The sequence below is a fragment of the Dictyostelium discoideum genome (genome assembly GCF_000004695.1).
Source record: "Dictyostelium discoideum AX4 chromosome 6 chromosome, whole genome shotgun sequence".
Taxonomy (NCBI): domain Eukaryota; phylum Evosea; class Eumycetozoa; order Dictyosteliales; family Dictyosteliaceae; genus Dictyostelium; species Dictyostelium discoideum.
In genome coordinates this window covers 942,512-961,576 of record NC_007092.3, presented here as the reverse complement: position 1 = coordinate 961,576, position 19,065 = coordinate 942,512, and the positions used below count along the sequence as shown (strand labels likewise).

Genomic DNA, 19,065 nt, shown 5'->3' with positions numbered 1-19,065 from the left:
TTGGCTTTAACATTTTCAATGTTGTCGCTACCTTCGACTTCTAATGTGATAGTTTTACCAGTGAGAGTTTTAACAAAAATTTGCATACCACCTCTTAATCTTAAAACTAAATGAAGAGTTGATTCTTTTTGAATATTATAATCAGAGAGAGTACGACCATCTTCTAATTGTTTACCAGCGAAAATTAATCTTTGTTGATCTGGGGGAATACCTTCTTTATCTTGAATTTTGGCTTTAACATTTTCAATATTGTCACTACCTTCGACTTCTAATGTGATGGTTTTACCAGTAAGAGTTTTGACGAAAATTTGCATACCACCTCTTAATCTTAAAACTAAATGAAGAGTTGATTCTTTTTGAATATTATAGTCTGAAAGAGTACGACCATCTTCTAATTGTTTACCAGCGAAAATTAATCTTTGTTGATCTGGGGGAATACCTTCTTTATCTTGAATCTTGGCTTTAACATTTTCAATATTATCTGAACCTTCAACTTCTAAGGTGATAGTTTTACCAGTGAGAGTTTTAACAAAAATTTGCATTCCTTAAAATTATTATTATTTTATTTTATTTATTTATTTATTTATTTATTTATTTATTTATTTATTTATTTATTTATTTATTTATTTATTTATTTATTTATTTATTTATTTATTTATTTATTTATTTATTTATTTGCTATTTGGTTTTTAAAAAAATGAAATTAAAACTTTTTTTTTTTTTAATTTATACTTTTTTTTTTCTCAAAATTAAATAAAAAAAAAAGAAAAAAATTAAATTAAATTAAATTAAAATCATTTTTTTTTTGTTATTGTTGATCTTTCTTTGAATTTTATAATTTTTTTATTAATTTTCTTTTTTTTTACTTTTTTTCTTTTTTTTTCTTAATTTTTTTTTTTTTTTTTAATTTTTTTTTATTTTTTTTTTATTTTTTTTTTTAAAAAATTTTTTTTTTATTTTTTATTTTAATTTTTTTCAAGTAACTGACAAGAAAATGAACGTCCAATTATTTTTTAACTTACTTTCAAAAGTTGAACCTTCAACTCCAACAACTTTACCAACTTTTGACAGTACAAAAGAAAAATTATCAAAATTATTTACTGAAAACGAATTTATTAAATCTTTATACCCAAATGTAAAATTTTTTTTTTTTTTTTTTTTTTTTTTTTTTTTTTTTTTTTTTCTTCATTGTGTGTGTGATCACATTTTTTAATTATTTACAAACTTTTTTTTTTTATATTTTTTATTTATTTTTGAAATTTAATATTAGATTGATTCAAATACATTAAAAACATTAGATGAAATTTCAGATGCTTTCAATACTCAAGATAAAAAGAAAGAAGTTTTATTACATAAATTAAATAAAGATCTTTTAACTAAAACATTTATTTTAAATGAAAAATTAAGTGCATTAGATTTAGTATATTATGTTATTTTATATAGTTGGATGGTAAGTTTTTTTCAATTATTTTTATTTTTTATAAAAAATAAAAAATAAAATTATTAATTATTTATTTTTTATTTTATTATTATTTTTTTTTTATTTTTTAAAGAATGAATTAAATGATAAACAAAGATTCACTTTTTGTAATATTACAAGATGGTTTAATTTAATTCAAAATCAAAAATCAATTTTAAATATTCAACCATTAATTACAATTAGTGTTGTACCACCACCAGTTGAAAAGAAAGAAGAAAAGAAACCAGCAGCAGCAGCAGCAGCAAATAAAACTGAAAATGTTAATGTTGATAAAAAATCAACTGAACAACAAACAAGTGAACAACAACCAAAAAAAGAGAAAAGAGTCGCACCAGTTGTTGCAGAACCACCAATGGATATTTCAAGATTTGAAATTAGAGTTGGTAAAATTGTTGAATGTGAAAAACATCCAAATGCAGATTCATTATATGTTGAAAAGATTGATTTAGGTGAAAAGGAAGGTCCAAGAACCATTGTAAGTGGTTTGGTTAAGTTCATTCCATTGGATCAAATGTTAAATCGTATGGTATTGGTATTATGTAATTTAAAACCAGCAAATCTCAAAAGTATCAAATCCTTTGGCATGGTTTTATGTGCTTCAAATGCTGATCATACTCATGTTGAATTTGTTGAACCACCAGCTAATGCAACCATTGGTGAACGTGTTGTCTTTGATAAATATCCAGGTGAATTCGATAAAGTTTTAAAACCTGCAACTTTTGACGCTGTCAGTGCTGACTTTAAGACTGATGATAATAAAATCGCCTCTTATAAAGGTGATTTATCAAAAACTTCTGCTGGTCCATGTGTAGCTAAAACTCTTCCAAATACTTTAATAAAATAAAGTTTTTTTTTTTTAAAAAAAAAAAAAAAATATTTTAAAAAGAAATAAAATTCATTTCATTCATTAATTTTTCAAATTTATTTACCATCTTCATTGATTAATTATAATTCAACACCTTCTTAATCAATTTTTTAACCAGGTTCCCATTTGGTTTTTTTTTTTTTATTTAATTTTTTTTTAATTTTTTTTTTTTTTTTTTTTTATTATTATTATTGGCTATTTATTCCAATCATCAAATTTTTCGCACTTTTTTGAACAACTTTCGAATTATGAAAAGATCATATTCATAAGATAGGTTGAGATATGAAAAAAAAAAATATCCAAATTTAAATAAACATCAGTTAGTTATTTATGAATATGATAAAAAAAATTATGATAAAAACTAAATTTAGGAGTAAAAAATAAAATTTACACATTTTTTATTTTTTTTTATAATTTTTTTTTATCATTATTATTTCTTATTTAAAACCAATATTTTTTTTTATTTTATTTTCATTATGTTTTAAAAAGGGCAGTCGCATAGAAAATAAAAAAAAAAAATAATTAAAAAAAAAAAATGATGTGACAAACCCACCATCGCCGCATAAAATTAATTAATTTTATGCGGCTAAAACTTTAATATCTAACCACCCTTACTTTTTTAAAAAATTAATTTTGTTTTTCTTTAATTTGTTTTCAATTTTTTTTCCAATTATATTTATATTATATTACATTCATTTTAAAAGTAAGTTTATTTCTTTAATTATTTGTTATTTGTTGTTTTTTATGGCTCGTCAAATTATTTAAAGAAAAAGTTAAAGCTTACTTCTTACATTCATTGATTTTTTTCTATCAAGAAATCAAATTCCTACTCCAGGTGAAGAAATAGAATTTCTATATCACTCGTTTCCAGCTGTTGAATCTGGTAATATCACATTAAAATCATTTATATATGATATAAAATTAAATAAAATGATAAGGAGTCAATCCCATCATTTATTAGTAATCCACCCAAGTGGATAAATCTCCAATGAGTATTATCGTTAATGTATTCTTGATATCTATTATAACCAATTTCCTCCAATTTATATTTACTTGTGATCAATACCAATTGTAGTAAATATAAATTGGAGGAAATTGGTTATATTAGATATCAAGAATACATCAACGATAATACTGTTATAGTCTCCCATCAATACCTTTAAGATTATTGCTTTCCAGTTATAAGCAAAAAGGAATTCAGGTTCCCAAAATTCCAAGTGAATTATTTATTAATGGAGTTTTTTTGAAATTATCTCTCATTAAACTCATTGATCATAATGCTAAACCATACAGCTGCAATTCGGCTTAGGTAGTGTTATCGGACATGCTCCTGTACTCAATAATGGCAACCTTAAAACAATTCAAAACTTTTTAGAAGTTACAAATCAATATAATTTTGAAGAAAATGAGAATTAGATTAACAAAAGTTTGTTGAAAATGGTTTATTTTTGTGGTATGGGAATTTTAGAAGTAAGGAAAAAAAAAAATTAAAAAAAAAAAAAAAAAAAAAAAATAATTATTAAAATTTAAAAATAGATTAATCAATAAATAGATAAATAAATAAACAAAAAAAAATGTTTTAAGAAGAGTAATTTTAGTGAATATCGTTTCCTAAGAGTTTTTTTTTTTATATAATCTTTATTTTATTTTTCAATTTTTTTTTTTTTTTTTTTTTTTTAAAGTTAAATATCATTTATAGTCTTTCGAATAAAAAAAAAGTCTCAGAAGACGATATTCAATAAAAATACTCTTCTTAAACCATTTTTTTTTTGCTTATTTATTTATCTATTTTTATTAAATTTTTTTTTTTTTTTTTTTTTTTTTTTTAATTTTTTTTTTTCTTAACTTCTGGAATTACCATATCACAATTATTTGTTACATCCAATATAAACTAATAACTCTATATTGTTTAAAAATGTATTGGTTTTAAAACTTAAAATTTAAAAAAAAAAAAAAAAAAAAAAATTAAAAATTTACCAGAATATTATTAATTTGAGATGATTGGATTGATTCTGATATTATCACTTGAAATTTGTATTGAAAAAATAATGAGAATCTAGAGAGTGTTATTTAATTGAATAGTTCCATTTTTATTAACCAAAGTTTTAATTGAAAAAAAAAAAAAAAAAAAAAAAAAAAAAAAAAAAAAAGATTACTAGTGGAAAAAAAAAAAAATTGAGAATAACAAGTTAAAATTTGAATTTGATTAACAAAAGCTTGAAAAGGGTTATTTTTATTATTTTCTTTTAAATTTTTAAATTTTACTCTTTTTTCAATTTGAATGAGATTTAAACTATGGGTATTTTAAAAAAAGTAATTATTTATTTTTAGATGTTTTATTGGAAATTAAAAATAGTCAAAAAAAAAAAAGATTTCATTTTTTTTTTTTTTTTTTTTTTTTTTTTTTTTTTTTTCATATAATTAAATTTTAGTTAAACATTTATTTAAAAATAAAAAATAAAATAAAAATACATATTAGCCAATCTCTTTTTTTAAAAAATAAAAAAAAAAATATATATTAGCGAATCACTTTTTTTTTTTTTTAAATTTATAATAATATTTTTTTTAAACCGGGCATTTATTTTTTTTTTTACGCCGGGCATTTATTTTCTTTAATTTTTAAAAAATTAAAAAAATTTGATTTTTTTTTCGTAAAAAAAACCAAAAAAGTTAGTATAAAATGGCTAAATTGAATAATTTTTTATTTTTTTTTTTCGTTAGTCACTTCTAAACAACAATAACAATATGAGGTAAAATATTATAAAAAAAAACGACAAAAATAAAAAAAAAAAAGGGGTTCAAAAAAATTTTAATTATATTTAAAAAATTATAAAACATTTTCATACAAACATTATCGAATGATGGTAATTGGTTGTGCTTGGATGTTAAATTTATAATTTTTATATTTATCATTATTTAAAAAAAAAAAAAAAAAAAAGAAAAAAAAAAAAAAGAAAAACTTTTAATCAATAATTAAAAGAAATTCAATAAATACTAATTCTTTTTTTTCTTTTAATTTTGTTTTTACATTTAAATCAATTAGTCATCGTAAATTTGAAGCTCCACGTCACGGTAATCTCGGTTTCAGACCAAGAAAGAGAGCCGCCAGACATCAAGGTAAAGTCAAGTCATTCCCAAAGGATGACCGTACCCAAAAAGTCCACTTAACTGCATTCATGGGTTACAAAGCTGGTATGACTCACGTTGTCAGAGATTTAGAAAAACCAGGTTCAAAGATGCACAAAAAAGAAATCGTTGAAGCCGTCACCATCATTGAATGTCCACCAATGTACATTGTTGGTTTAGTTGGTTATGTTGAAACCGCTCAAGGTCTCAAAACCTACAAAACCGTCTGGGCTCAACATTTAAGTGATAACTTCCGTAGAAGATTATACAAAAACTGGTACAAATCAAAATCAAAGAAAGCTTTCACCAAATACGTTAAACAATACGAAACTGAAGAAGGTAAAAAATCAATTGAAGCCTCTCTCCAAGCCATCAAAAAGAGATGTTCAGTCGTCCGTGTCATTGCTCACACTCAAGTTCACAAATTAAAATTAACTCAAAAGAAAGCACACGTCCTTGAAATCCAAGTCAATGGTGGTTCAATCGTCGAAAAAGTTAACTTTGCTGTTGCCAACTTTGAAAAGACCGTCAACGTCACTGGTGTCTTTGCCGAAAATGAATTAATCGATGTTATCGGTGTAACCAAAGGTAAAGGTTTCAATGGTGTCATTAAAAGATGGGGTGTCCGTAAATTACCAAGAAAGACCCATAAAGGTTTAAGAAAGGTTGCCTGTATTGGTGCATGGCATCCATCCCGTGTTAGTACCACCGTCCCAAGAGCTGGTCAACTCGGTTACCATCATCGTGTCGAAAGAAACAAGAAGATTTACAGAATCGGTCAAGCTCAACCAGAAGACGGTAAACAAATCTCAACCGGTAAGACTGAATTCGATTTAACTGAAAAGACTATCAATCCAATGGGTGGTTTCGCTCACTACGGTATGGTTAAACATGAATTCTTAATGCTTAAAGGTATGTTATTTAATTTGTATAAATTATTATTATTTTTTTTTTATTATTATGTTTTTCTTTTTTCCATAATATTGTTAGATTTCTCCTTTGCTTTTTCATTTTTTTCACTTCCTATTATGTTTAAGTTCTTTCTGAAAATGCTATTTTTTTTTCCCCCATTTATTGTTATTTTTTTTCTTTTTCTTTTTTTATTATTATTATTATCATTATTATTATATAATTATACGATTCAAATACTAATATATAATTTTCAATAAATAGGTTGTGTTGCTGGTCCAAGAAAGAGAGCCTTAACCTTAAGAAAGAGTATCACCACTCAAACTGGTCGTGCTGCCCTCGAGAAAATCACTCTCAAATTCATCGATACCTCCAGCAAGTTTGGTCACGGTCTTCATCAAACCGCTGAAGATAAGACTAAATATTTCGGCGTCAAGAAATCAAGATCAACTAAGGCTTAAATTCAATAAATTAGATTTCAGAGAGTTATCAAACATAATATATCCTATTTCCTACTTGTTTATTGTATTTTTCTTATATTATTTGTATATTTTTTTTTTTTTTTTTTTTTTCCCCAGCCAACACACTTTAGAAAATAATAATTATGAAAATGATTTTTTTTATTTTTTTTTTTTTTATTTCCCAAACATACTATTATATTTAAAGAAAAAGTGATATTCTTTTCATAATTTTCAAAAAATTGAGTTTAATTGTTTAATTGGTTTATTATATTCCAAAATTTTTAATAACTATCTCTTCTTTGAAATTCTAATTTAAATTAATTAATAATAAAATGAAAACATTGATCAATTTGTGTTAATGATGAATTTGAAAAACTTCCTTGATTTAATTCATTTATTTTTATATTTTGGGAAATAAATGAATATTATTATGACGGATTAGATAAAAGAATATTGAAAATTGAAATCCATCTTGATAATAAACATATTTAGGATATCCAAAATATGTATATTATCAAGATGGATTTCAATTTCAGTTTCAATGTTCTTTTATCTAATCCGTCATAATAATTACACAAAAACTCTTTCATGGCCATTGAAATACTGATAATGTGGTACAGAGTAGTGGGCGTAAGCCTGTTTAATTGGGGGTTGATGTGCCATATTAATTGTGAAAATGAAACCGAGAGTTCAAGCAGAGCTTTAAAAATGATTAGAATTGATACAGTACGGAATTGGACAAATTTGTTCAATTTTAAAATTGAAAAAAAAAAAAAATAATTAATATATAAAAAGAAAAATTTATAATATTAAATAATACTTATAATTGAAAATTTAAAACTAATAAATAAAAACCAATATAATTTTTAAAAATGAAAACAAAATTAAAGAAAAAAAAAATTTTAGGTTTTAAATAGAAAAATAATAAAAAAAAAATTAAAAAAAATAAGTATCATGGGGATTTTAAAATTAGAAAATAAAAGAAAATAAAAAAAAATATATTATGAGAAAAAAAAACTATGTATTCAGTGGAAACGATTTAAAATTAGAAAAAAAAAAATTATAACAAACACAATTGATCAATCAAATAAAAAAAAAAAATTATTTTTAGTATTATTAAAAAGATATTTTCACAACAATTGCAAAAAAGCACCAAAAGTTAAATTGGTGTTTAAAAAAAAGGGTAAGCTTTTTTTGCAGCATTCCAGCTTTCTTGCTTTTTAAAATAAAAATAAATAAAAATAAAAAATAAATTAAATATAATAACGTAATTAAAAAAAAAATATATATAAAATTGTTTTTATAAATATTTATCTTATTTTATTTTTTATTTTTTCTTTTTTTCTTGACAATTTTTACTTTTTCTTTCTCCTAGTTTTTTGTTAGTGGAACACAATTAGGAAACACCAAATAAAGGATAGTATTAATTCATGTAATAAAATGAAATAACACCATTTAAATTTAAAAAAAAAAAACCAATTAATTTAATAATTTGATTAAAAAATAAAAATAAAAATAAAAATAAAAAAAAAGATATAAAATTTATAATAGTTTTTTATTTTGTTTTATTTTATTTACATTTCTTTTATAACTCCATTAACTTTTGGTATTATTTCCCTAACTAAAAATAGAAAAAAAAAATAATAATAATTAGTTAAGAAAATGATTTTTTTTTTTTTTTTTTTTTTTTTTTTTTCTAAACATACTATTATTTAAAGAAAAATTGGTATTTTTTTCATAATTTTCAAAAATTGAGTTTAATTGTTTAATTGGTTTATTATATTCTAAATTTTTTAATAAACCATCTCTTCTTTGAAATTCTAATTTAAATTGATTAACAATAAAATGAAACCATTGATCAATTTGTGTTATTGGTGAATTTGAAAAACTTCCTTGATTTAATTCATTTATTTTTATATATATATTTTTATCAATTGTTGTTGTTGTCGTTGTTGATAATGATTTTAAAGAAAAAATATTTGTTTCCCAATATTGGTCAATTTCAATTTTAAACGAATCAAATTTTTCTATAACTTTTTTCATTTCTCTTTGATATTCATCTAATGATATCATTGATTCTTCTAATTTATCAATTATTTTTAATTTTAATTCAAATTCTATAGAATTATTATTATTATTATTATTATTTGAATCTTTAAATAATCTAAAATAATCAATTCTTATACCATTTGAGTCATTATTTAAATCAATTTCATTTGAATTTATTGTTGATATTGTGGATGTATTTATTAATATATTATATCTTTCTAAAAATGATAAAATATTTTTAAAAACTATAAATAAATTATTCTCTGAATATTCCCAACTTGATATTAACGTTTCAATTTCATTGAAAATTTTTTGATATTTTCTTAATATAGTTAAAACATTAACATTTAAATTATTTTGTAAATTTTCATTATTATTATTATTATTATTATTATTATTATTATTATTATTATTATTATTATTATTATTATTATTATTATTATTATTATTATTATTACTATTCCTATTATCTACATTTATTTCTTTATTAATTATATCATTATTATTATTATTTGTATTTTCCCAAAATTTTGGAATAAAAGATTGCATTGGTAAATAAAATAAAATTCAAAAAAAAAAAAAAAAAAAAAAAAAAAATCGTGTTTTTTTTTTTTTTTTTTTTTTTTTTTTTTTTTTTTTTTTTTTTTTGAAATAATTATTTTTATTTTTATTTTCAAACCATAGATTAAAATATCTTTTTTTTTTTTTTTTTTTTTAATTTTATTATTTTCATTATTAATTTTAATTTTAATTTTATTTTTAATCTTTAATTGTTGGATGAGAAAAACGACCTCTATTGGTTGGGGGTATAATTTTTTGATATTCATCTTCAATATGAAGCGTAATTGTTTTATAAAAATCTTTTCGTTTTTTATCATCTTGTGAAAGGTAATCGGTGAGATCAGATATTTTATTATCATCAATATATTTCGAAATTACTTGATCACAATAAATATTATCACCAACTTTAATATCTAAATTTATACCAACTCTTGGTATTGGTAATTTTGCTAATGGCATTGATTTCTCCATACCTTGATGATAAATTGGTACAACTAATGGTACAACACCGGTTCTTCTATAACATTCACCAACTAATCTACCAAGACCCCATTTAAAATATAATAATTGAGTTTGTTGACTAATTCTACCTTCTGGAAATATATGTAACCATTGTCCTTCTGATAATCTATCAATTGATTCATTCATACCATCTTGATAAATTCCATCACCTCTAACAATTTTAATCTATTTTATTTTGATAAATTTAAAATAAAAATAAAAAAAAAAAAATAAAAATAAAAAAAAATAAAAAAAAAAAAAGATATTTTAGTAAAATTTCTCAAAAAAAAAAATAAAAAATAAAAAATAAAAGAAATAAAAATCAATGAAATTTCATTTAATTTTTATAATAATATTAATGTAAAAACTTACACATTTACCTAATGAAAAAAATTTAGAATAAAACCAATTTGTAAATAAAATATTTGAAGCACCTAATGTCCAACGTTGTTTTGATGGATCCATTAAAATACGATTTGGTAAAACACCCCATAATAATGGATCATCTAAATTTGACGAATGATTTGCAATTGTTATCATTGGTCTTTTTAATTGGTGAGTTTTATCAATTTCATTTACTAATTTATCAATACCTGATGTTGTGACCGTATTCATTGATATCCAAAATTTACATAATACTCCAACTAATGTAAAAACTCCTTTACTTAAAAATTGAGGTTTTGGTATATCACATATTTGTTTTAGATTTTTATTATTATTATTACTATTGTTACTATCCATTTATTTATTTTTTATTTTTTTTTATTTTTTATATTTTTTTATTTTTTATTTTTATTTTTAATCATTTGTTTTGAAAAAGAAAAAAAAAATTTAAAAAAAAATAAATATATCAAAAAAATTTCTTCGTTCGATTGAAAAAAAAAATTTTAAAAAAAAAATAAAATAAAATAATTAAAAAATATGAAAAAAAAAAAAAAAAAAATTAAAATAAATTATACAATTACAATTGTTTCTAATTATAATTATAATAATAATAAAAGTAAATAAATAAAATAACAAATAATTAAAACATCATTTTTGTTTGATTTTTTTTTTTTTTTTTTTTTTTTTAAAATTTTTTTTAATTTTTTTTTCTTTTTTTTTTTTTTTTTTTTATTTTTTTCTTTTTTTTTTCTTTTTTATTTTTTTTTTTTTCATTTTTTTTTATAAATTTTTTTATTTTTTTTTTTTTTTTTTTTTCCACTCACCCACACACCTCTAAAATAGCATAACAAGATATATTAAAAAATAAAAAATAAAAAATAAACAGAAAAAAAAAAAAAAAAACGAATTAAATTGACATTGTAATATAATTGTAAATAATTAATAAAATAATTTATAAAAAATAAAATAAAAAAACAACTTTTTGTGGATATACATTAAAAAAAAAAAAAAAATAAAAAAAAATTCTTATATATTAGTGCGGGCTTTATTTTAATTTTTTTTTTTTTTTTTTTTTTTTTTTTAAATATTAAAAGTATAAATATTATATAAAAACATATATAATAATAAAAATAATAAATATAAATATAAATAGTAAATATGTCATTATACATAGGTAGATTATCAGTCGAAACCACCCAAAAAAATTTAAATGACCATTTTTCAAAATATGGTACAATTACTAGAAATGATGTAAAGAAAACAAACGGAAGATGTTATGCTTTCGTTGAATATAAAGAAAGAAGAGATGCAGATGATGCTTTAAAAGCATTAAATGGTACAACCTTATTAAATAGTAAAATTTCAGTTGAATGGGCAAAAGGTGGTAAAAATGGTAAGTTTTTATTTTTTTATTATTTTTCTTTATATTAACAATCTGCATCTATTTTTTTTTTTTTTTTTTTTTTTTTTTTTTTTTTCTCTCTCTTTTTCTCTCTTTTTCAAATTATAAAAATCTCAATATTTTTGTATTTTTCATTGGGAAAAAAAAAAAAAAAAAAATCACCCCACCCCACCACACTTTGTTTTTAGAAAAAAAAAAAAAAAAAAAAAAAAAAGGAAAAAAAAAAAAAAAATTTTGTTTGTGGGACAGACATGTTTTGCTGTTGACTAAATTTATTTCATGCCCCCCCTAGAAGTTTGCTACTTGCCTTGCTTTTCTAGGTAATTTTTTTATTTTTTTATTTTTAAAAAGAGGGGAAAAAAAATTAAAAAATTAAAAAATTAAGAATTCCCGTTTCCATTTTTGTCGGTTAAATCACGCTTCAGATCCGTTTTTTTTTTTTCCAAGAAAAAAAGCCCAGAAAAAAAAAAAAAAAAAAAAAAGTTGCCTCTTAATTCTCCGATCATTCCAATGGGTCATTAAGCAGAGCCAGAACCTTTTTTTTTTTTTTTTTTTTTTTTACAATTTTTTGGTTAATTTCAAAAGAAAAAAAAAAAAAAAAAAAACCCCCAAGATTGGTCATTTTAGGCATTCATTTCATTCATGATGGCTCATCCACTACTATTTGATAATTAATTATCATTAGTCACCTTGTGTCTTGTGTGTCTCACTCTCTCCTTTTCCCTTTTTCACTCTTTTTCCTTCCTTTGTGCTCACTTCATCCTTTCCCACCTCTCCACCGTTTGTGTTATTTATTGCTAATTGCTATATGCCATTCAACATAATTCATCTTTTTCTTTATGTTTTTGCTTCTTTTGTGTCCATTCTTAAACCTATATTTGCTATTTTTTTTATAAAATTTAAAATAAATAAATAAATTAAAAAAAAAAAAAAAAAAAACTATTATTATTATTATTATTATTATTATTATTATTATTATTATTATTATTATTATTATTATTATTATTATTATTATTATTATTATTATTTACTGATTTTTTATTTTATTATTACTGTGAAAAAAAAAAAAAAAAATAAATAGCTGATAATAATAAATGTTTTGCATGTGGTCAAGAAGGTCATTGGATAAAAAGTTGTCCAAATGGTGGAAAGAAAAGATCAAGAGATAGATCCCTAAGTCGTTCACATTCAAGAGATAGAAGATCAAGAAGATATAGATCACCATCATGGGATCGTAGAGATAGATCAAGGGATCGTTCTAGAGATCGTTCAAGAGACCGTTCTAGAGATCGTTCTAGAGATAGAAGAGATAGAAGAAGAGATCGTAGAGACAGAAGTAGAGATAGATCAAGAGATGGTAGAAGAGAAAGATCAAGAGATAGAAGTAGAGATAGATCAAGAGATGCCAGAAGAAATAGAGATACCTCAAGAGATCGTTCTAGAGATAGAAGTAGAGATCGTTCAAGAGATGGTGGTAATATAATAAGAGACACTAGTAGAGATAGAAGAAGAAATAATAGTAGAGATAGAAGTAGAGATCGTTCAAGATCAAATGGTGGTGGTAGTCGTTATAGTAGTAGAAGAGATCGTTCAAGAGATAGAAGTAGAGATCGTTCAAGAGATCGTTCAAGATCTCTAAAAAAAGAAAAAAAGAGAGATTCTTCACTCTCTAAAGAAAGAATTGCAGCTGGCGATGCTGCTTCTGCTGACTCTGGTAATAATGCAAATGGTAATGGAAGATCAAGAGAAAGATCAAGATCAAGATCAAGATCAAATTCAAATTAAAAATAATAATAATAATAATAAAATAAAAAATAATAATAAAATAATAAAATAATAAAATAATTAATTATATAAAATATAAAAATGTAATAATGTTTTAATTTATTTTTAAGTTATTTATTTTTTTAATATTATTATTATTATTATTATTATTATTTAAAATTGAAAGAATAATATTATTATTTTGATTATTATCTAAAATTGAAATTTTTAAATTTTTAATTGAATTATTTAAATTTAAAATTGAAATAAAAGAATTTATAAAATAATGATCATTTTTTAATAAAAATGAAGGATTTAAAAAATCACCATTTTTACCATTAATATCACATTGACTTTGAATTGATAATTCAATTAAACAATTACTATTTATAATATAATTTTTAATAAAATTCCAATTTTCATTAAATTCATTTAAACTATCATTATTAGTTTCCGTACAATTACAAAGGAAATTTGAATTACCATTTGAAAAGTAATAATAAAACATTGTATAACAAAATGAAAATTCAAATTTCTTTAAATTTGGTATTGCTTTTAATAATTGTTGAATTTTTATAATTTCATAAACTTGATCAATTATATTAATATTATTAATTGATTTATAATAATTTGACATTGATTTTAATGATAATTCATTAATATTATAAACTTCAATAGAATTAATTTTTGAAATATTTGTTAAAATAACTTTTAATTCATTTGATTTAAAACTATCAGATACTGAATTATCTAAATTTTTATTTGAAATCTTTTCAATAAAATTAATTGATTTTAAATCATTTTCATTAATAATTGAATCACCACCACCATTAACTATTATTAAATCATTTAATAGTGGTTTTATAATCATTAATGGTGTTAATAATGATAATCCAATTTTAATTTCAATTTTAATTTCTTCATTACAATTACTACTATTTTTATTTAATATTTTATATCTTTTAATTCTTTTAATTAATAAATATAATAAACTTTTTTCAAAACTTTTATATTCATTATTTATATTTATACCAAAATCATTATTATCAATTAAAATTTGATTTAAATTTTTTAATAATTTAATATTATCATTTAATTCTTTTAAAAATTGTTCCAATTCAATTAAATATTTTCTTTTTGGTGGAATAAAAAAATTGGAATTACCTTGAATAAATGAAAATTTTTCTCTACTAATCTTTAAAATATTAATATTATTTGGTTTAATAATTAAATATTTTTCTTTATTATTATTATTATCATTATTGTTTTTTAAACAATCATAATCAATTGAAACATTTAAATTTTTTGAAACATTTTCAAACCATCTCCAACAAACCAATGCTATTGATTCTATTAATTTTTCAATTTTATTTTTAAATTTATTATAATCTTTAAATTGATTATCATCCAATCTACTTTTTTCTGAATTTATATATTTGACTATAATTTTTATTATATAATTTTGAATATAATTTGATAATTCTTTTTTAATCATTTTTTTTTTTCAAACAAAATTGGTTTTTCCAAACAAAATAATTGAATTTTAGAGTGTTTTTGAATTCATTAGTTTTTATAATTATTATTATTAAAAAAAGTTAAAAATGACATTAAAAAAGAGACTTTTTTTAATTAAATACATTTTATTAAGGCAAAATTAAAAAAAAATGTGAGAAAAAAAATGGAAAAAAAATGGAAAGTTATAAAAGAAAAAATCAAAAATTTATATGCATACATTTAAATGGTTGAACATTCTATCGAGAGGTATTAGTGTTATACAAAAAAAAAGCATGAAAGGAAAGATCATCTTAGTTGTTTAGGAAAAATTGTAAAGTTGAAAATAAAGATCATTGTCTCAAAGGGTTGTAAATGCTGCACTCCTCCAATTCATTTTGTAAATTCTTCATATAGAAGCCCAAAAAAAAAAAAAAAAAAAAAAAAAAAAATTTGAAAAACAAAAGAAAAAGAAACAAGCCAACAGCAGAAGCAAACAGTTAGGTTAAAGTAAATATTGTGTTTTTTTAAAAAAAAAAAAAAAAAAAAATAAAGATATTTTTAAATTAGTTTTTAATAATTCTATCAAATAGAATTAAACAATTAAGAAAATTTAAAGTTTAAAATCTTTTTTTTTTCATTTTATTATTTAAAATATTATTATTACTTTTTTTTATTTTTTAAATGTTTATTTATTTCTTTTTTTTTATTTATTTCTTTTTTTTTATTTATTTATTTTTTTTTTTTAAACTAAAGTCCAACAATTTGCAATTTCAGCTTGTTCAGTTTCAGTACCAATTTGATAAAGGATAGCAGCTAATACAGAACGAATTGAATTTTCATCGAAAGCATTGGAAAGTGAAATTAATTGAGGTGCAATAACTGATTTTACAATATTATACATATAAAGGATAGTATCTTTATGATTTGAAACAGCGATTTCTAATGGTACCTTTGTTAAAGAGGTGATAATACGGAATTGATAAGAATTTGAAGCAGAGATTACCTTTAGGAATGAAGTTAAAACACTAAATTGAACTTGAAATATAGCATCTTGTGTTAATGTTGTCCAAGTGATACTATCACCAACTTCAACTGGTGGACTTCTCCAATTCATTGTTTCTAATGGTGGTGCATCTTTAGTTGGTGGTGGTAAAAGTTTTGGAAATAAGGTTATCTTATCACTTCTTTGATGTGATAAAAAGGTTGGAGCAAAATTTGATTTCTTAGGTGGTTTAACTGATGATGACCATTTCATTGCTTTTGGTAAATCATCAGTTGATGATGATGGTGATAATGATGATGATAATGATGATGGTGATGATTTTGAAATTGTTGGTGATGGTGGTGATGATGATGAAGAAGATGATGATGAATTATTTGATTGATTATCTTTATCTTTTTCATTATTATTATTATTATTATTATTATTATTATTATTATTATTATTATTATTATTATTATTATTATTATTATTATTATTATTATTAGTATCATTATTATGATTAACTTGTGGTAATGATGAAGTTGAAAATGATTTTTGTTGTTGTTGTTGTTGTTGTTGATTTTGATTTAAAAAATTTGAAATATCTGAAGGTACAATTGAACCTAAAACATCTTTATTATCTTTATAATGTTGGTTTAAAGTTTGAGTAAAAGATAATTTACCTTTTGCAAGGAAAGGATGATTTAAAGTTTCTTTTAATGGCAATCTTTTCTTTGGATCTAATTGAAGTAAAGATGTGATAAAAGAAATACCCAATTCAATATCAGGATCAACAAGACCATATTTACGAATTTCATTGGGTATACTATCTAAACCCTTTTGGAAATCACCATTATCGATCATTTTCGCTAAATTAACCAAAGCAGCTAAAACAGTAGTTTGATTTAAATTTGGAAAGATTACACTAATTAAATCATCACCCGTTATTAATCTGAATGCTACTGCACCAATTGCCCAAACATCGACTAACAAAGGATTGTAACCTTCGGAACTGTCAGCTGATAGTTTACCAGTACCAGGCTCTAAAAAGGGTGATAATATAATATGTATAATCTCTGGTGCCATATAAAGTGGTGAGCCTGCCAATGTCGAATGAATCTCTGCACTATCATTACCACTAATCGATGCGTACCCATAATCTGTAACTTTAAGAATTGGTAATTCGTCTGGATCAAATTGATAATTATTATTCTCTTGTGATGATGGTTCCAATTGAAATTGTCCACTATATCTAATATATCCACCATCCTCTTGTTGTTGTTGTTCACTCTGCTGTTTTAATTTTGGTTTACGATTTCTTAACATTAATATATTTGCCGGTTTAATATCACGATGTGAACATTTCTTTGAATTCATATATTCAATTGCATTCACTGATTGATATAAACAATGACTTATTAATGATAATGGCATACCTCTTTCAAAACTATACATAAAATCTTCTAATGTTCCACCATCAACATATTCTAATATAAAAATTGCTGTAGTTTTATGTATCTTAAAAAAAAATTAAAATTTGGATTTTTTTATATTAAATTTTAAAATTTAAATTATATTAGGTACTTACAAAACATTGAATTAATTTTATAATATTTATATGTGTTCTTTCATTCTCTGGATTTAATGTTAATAATGCTCTAATTTCACCTTGAATTTGTCTAAAATATATATATATATATTTTTTTTTTTTTTTATTATTATTATTATTTTTAACTTTTTTTTTATTTTATAATTATTTTTATTTTTTTTAATTGAAAACATACTCTGTTGAAATTTTACTTTGTTTCATATCAACTAATTTTATAGCTACAATTTGACCTGTTTTCTTATGTGATGCTTTATAAACAACACCACTAACACCTCTACCAAGTTCTTTTATATTATTATAGGTCTCTGGCCAATATAAAACTCTTTGATTACTCATTTTTATTTATATTATTATTTTGTTTGATTTTTTTTTTTATATATACAAATTTTTACAAAAAAAAGTGAAATGAAAAATAAAATGGTATGATGTCACACATCTATTAAAAAAAAAATAAAAAAAAAAAAATTTTATTGCTCGAAAAAAAAAAAATAAAAAAATAAATTTTAATTTTTTTTAATTATTATTTTTTTTTTTTTTTGAAAATTATTTAATTTTTGGGAGGCCAATGTTGATTTTTTAGGTAAATCTTACAAAATTAAAAAAAATGCAAATTTAACATTTTTTGTAATTAATTATTTTAATTATTTTAATTTGTTTTTTTTTATTTTTATTTTTTTATTTTTTCATTTTTTTATTGTCTTTTTCACTTTTCTAAAAAAAAAAAAATGATCATGCAATTTTTTTTCTGTGAAATAAACAATAATTTTTTATTTTTTATTTTTTTTTTCATTTTCGGCTTTTACCAAAAAATAATAACCTTAAAATTATAAGTTGATTATTTTATTTTATATTTTTTTTTTTATTAAATAAAAAAAAAAAAAAAAAAAAAAAAAAAAAAAGAAACAAATTTTTTGATGTCGGTATTTGTGATTGCGATTCAAATGATTGTAATTTTTGTGATTATATTTTTATTTTTTATTTTTTCTATTATTTTTTTTTTTTTTTTAATTTTATTTTATTATTGGTTTGGAATAAAAAAATTAAAAACCAAATTAAAAATTTAATGGAAATATTTGTATAAACAAAAGTAAAAAAAAAAATTTGGTTTTTGAAAAAATTTCGGCGATGAAGCCGCACACGGCTTATTGCACAAGTGACAAATAATTGAAGATTTTTTTAAATTTTTTTAAATTTTTTTATTTTTTTATATTTTTATTTTCTTATATAAAAAAAAATAAAAAAAAATAAAAAAAAAATAAAAAAAAAATAAAATTGGCTTTTCTGGTCCATTGATATTTTTTTTATCGCACTTCCACTAATCTTTTTTTTTTTTTTTTTTATTTTTTACTTTTTTTTTTTTTCACATTTTTTTTTTTTTTTTTTTTTTTTTTAAAAAATTATTAATTCAATACACATAACTTCAAGTTTTCATATAAAAAAAAAAAAAAAAAATAAAAAAAAAAAAAAAATAAAAACAA

At 20.9% G+C, this 19,065-nt stretch overlaps 9 protein-coding genes across 9 annotated transcripts in view; 3 read left to right on the top strand and 6 right to left on the bottom strand.

Moving 5' to 3' along the window:
- The window catches only part of ubqI (hypothetical protein), a gene marked incomplete at both ends in the record, with an annotated part of 918 nt that extends 376 nt beyond the window's left edge, over positions 1 to 542 (bottom strand). The window contains one exon of the mRNA XM_629922.1: positions 1 to 542. This exon is cut by the window's left edge and continues 376 nt beyond it. Within this exon, the coding sequence (XP_629924.1) occupies positions 1 to 542 (542 nt within the window).
- Positions 543 to 994: 452 nt separating this feature from the next.
- On the top strand, positions 995 to 2,324 carry DDB_G0291926 (endothelial monocyte-activating polypeptide II precursor pro-EMAP II family protein; the record flags this gene model as incomplete). Its single annotated transcript, XM_629921.1, has 3 exons — positions 995 to 1,135; positions 1,271 to 1,450; positions 1,554 to 2,324. The coding sequence occupies 3 exons, from the start codon at positions 995 to 997 to the stop codon at positions 2,322 to 2,324; spliced, it is 1,092 nt and encodes a 363-aa protein (XP_629923.1).
- A 1,947-nt stretch (positions 2,325 to 4,271) lies between these two features.
- Positions 4,272 to 5,258, bottom strand: DDB_G0291950 (hypothetical protein; the record flags this gene model as incomplete). The annotated part of the gene is made up of 6 exons (XM_629920.1): positions 4,272 to 4,277; positions 4,323 to 4,369; positions 4,502 to 4,638; positions 4,818 to 4,831; positions 4,917 to 4,955; positions 5,196 to 5,258. 6 exons carry the CDS (start codon positions 5,256 to 5,258, stop codon positions 4,272 to 4,274), a joined length of 306 nt encoding a protein of 101 aa, XP_629922.1.
- On the top strand, positions 5,091 to 6,841 carry rpl3 (60S ribosomal protein L3; the record flags this gene model as incomplete). The annotated part of the gene is made up of 3 exons (XM_629919.1): positions 5,091 to 5,095; positions 5,389 to 6,383; positions 6,645 to 6,841. 3 exons carry the CDS (start codon positions 5,091 to 5,093, stop codon positions 6,839 to 6,841), a joined length of 1,197 nt encoding a protein of 398 aa, XP_629921.1.
- A 1,116-nt stretch (positions 6,842 to 7,957) lies between these two features.
- On the bottom strand, positions 7,958 to 9,439 carry DDB_G0291924 (hypothetical protein; the record flags this gene model as incomplete). The annotated part of the gene is made up of 3 exons (XM_629918.1): positions 7,958 to 8,057; positions 8,420 to 8,462; positions 8,548 to 9,439. 3 exons carry the CDS (start codon positions 9,437 to 9,439, stop codon positions 7,958 to 7,960), a joined length of 1,035 nt encoding a protein of 344 aa, XP_629920.1.
- A 210-nt stretch (positions 9,440 to 9,649) lies between these two features.
- taz (tafazzin family protein) lies at positions 9,650 to 10,693 on the bottom strand (the record flags this gene model as incomplete). The annotated part of the gene is made up of 2 exons (XM_629917.1): positions 9,650 to 10,138; positions 10,325 to 10,693. The coding sequence occupies 2 exons, from the start codon at positions 10,691 to 10,693 to the stop codon at positions 9,650 to 9,652; spliced, it is 858 nt and encodes a 285-aa protein (XP_629919.1).
- Positions 10,694 to 11,494: 801 nt separating this feature from the next.
- On the top strand, positions 11,495 to 13,523 carry DDB_G0291966 (RNA-binding region RNP-1 domain-containing protein; the record flags this gene model as incomplete). Its single annotated transcript, XM_001134500.1, has 2 exons — positions 11,495 to 11,729; positions 12,820 to 13,523. 2 exons carry the CDS (start codon positions 11,495 to 11,497, stop codon positions 13,521 to 13,523), a joined length of 939 nt encoding a protein of 312 aa, XP_001134500.1.
- A 94-nt stretch (positions 13,524 to 13,617) lies between these two features.
- Positions 13,618 to 14,997, bottom strand: DDB_G0291920 (hypothetical protein; the record flags this gene model as incomplete). The annotated part of the gene is made up of 1 exon (XM_629915.1): positions 13,618 to 14,997. The coding sequence occupies one exon, from the start codon at positions 14,995 to 14,997 to the stop codon at positions 13,618 to 13,620; it is 1,380 nt and encodes a 459-aa protein (XP_629917.1).
- A 741-nt stretch (positions 14,998 to 15,738) lies between these two features.
- DDB_G0291918 (hypothetical protein) lies at positions 15,739 to 17,923 on the bottom strand (the record flags this gene model as incomplete). The annotated part of the gene is made up of 3 exons (XM_629914.1): positions 15,739 to 17,496; positions 17,567 to 17,657; positions 17,763 to 17,923. The coding sequence occupies 3 exons, from the start codon at positions 17,921 to 17,923 to the stop codon at positions 15,739 to 15,741; spliced, it is 2,010 nt and encodes a 669-aa protein (XP_629916.1).
- Positions 17,924 to 19,065: the final 1,142 nt, after the last annotated feature.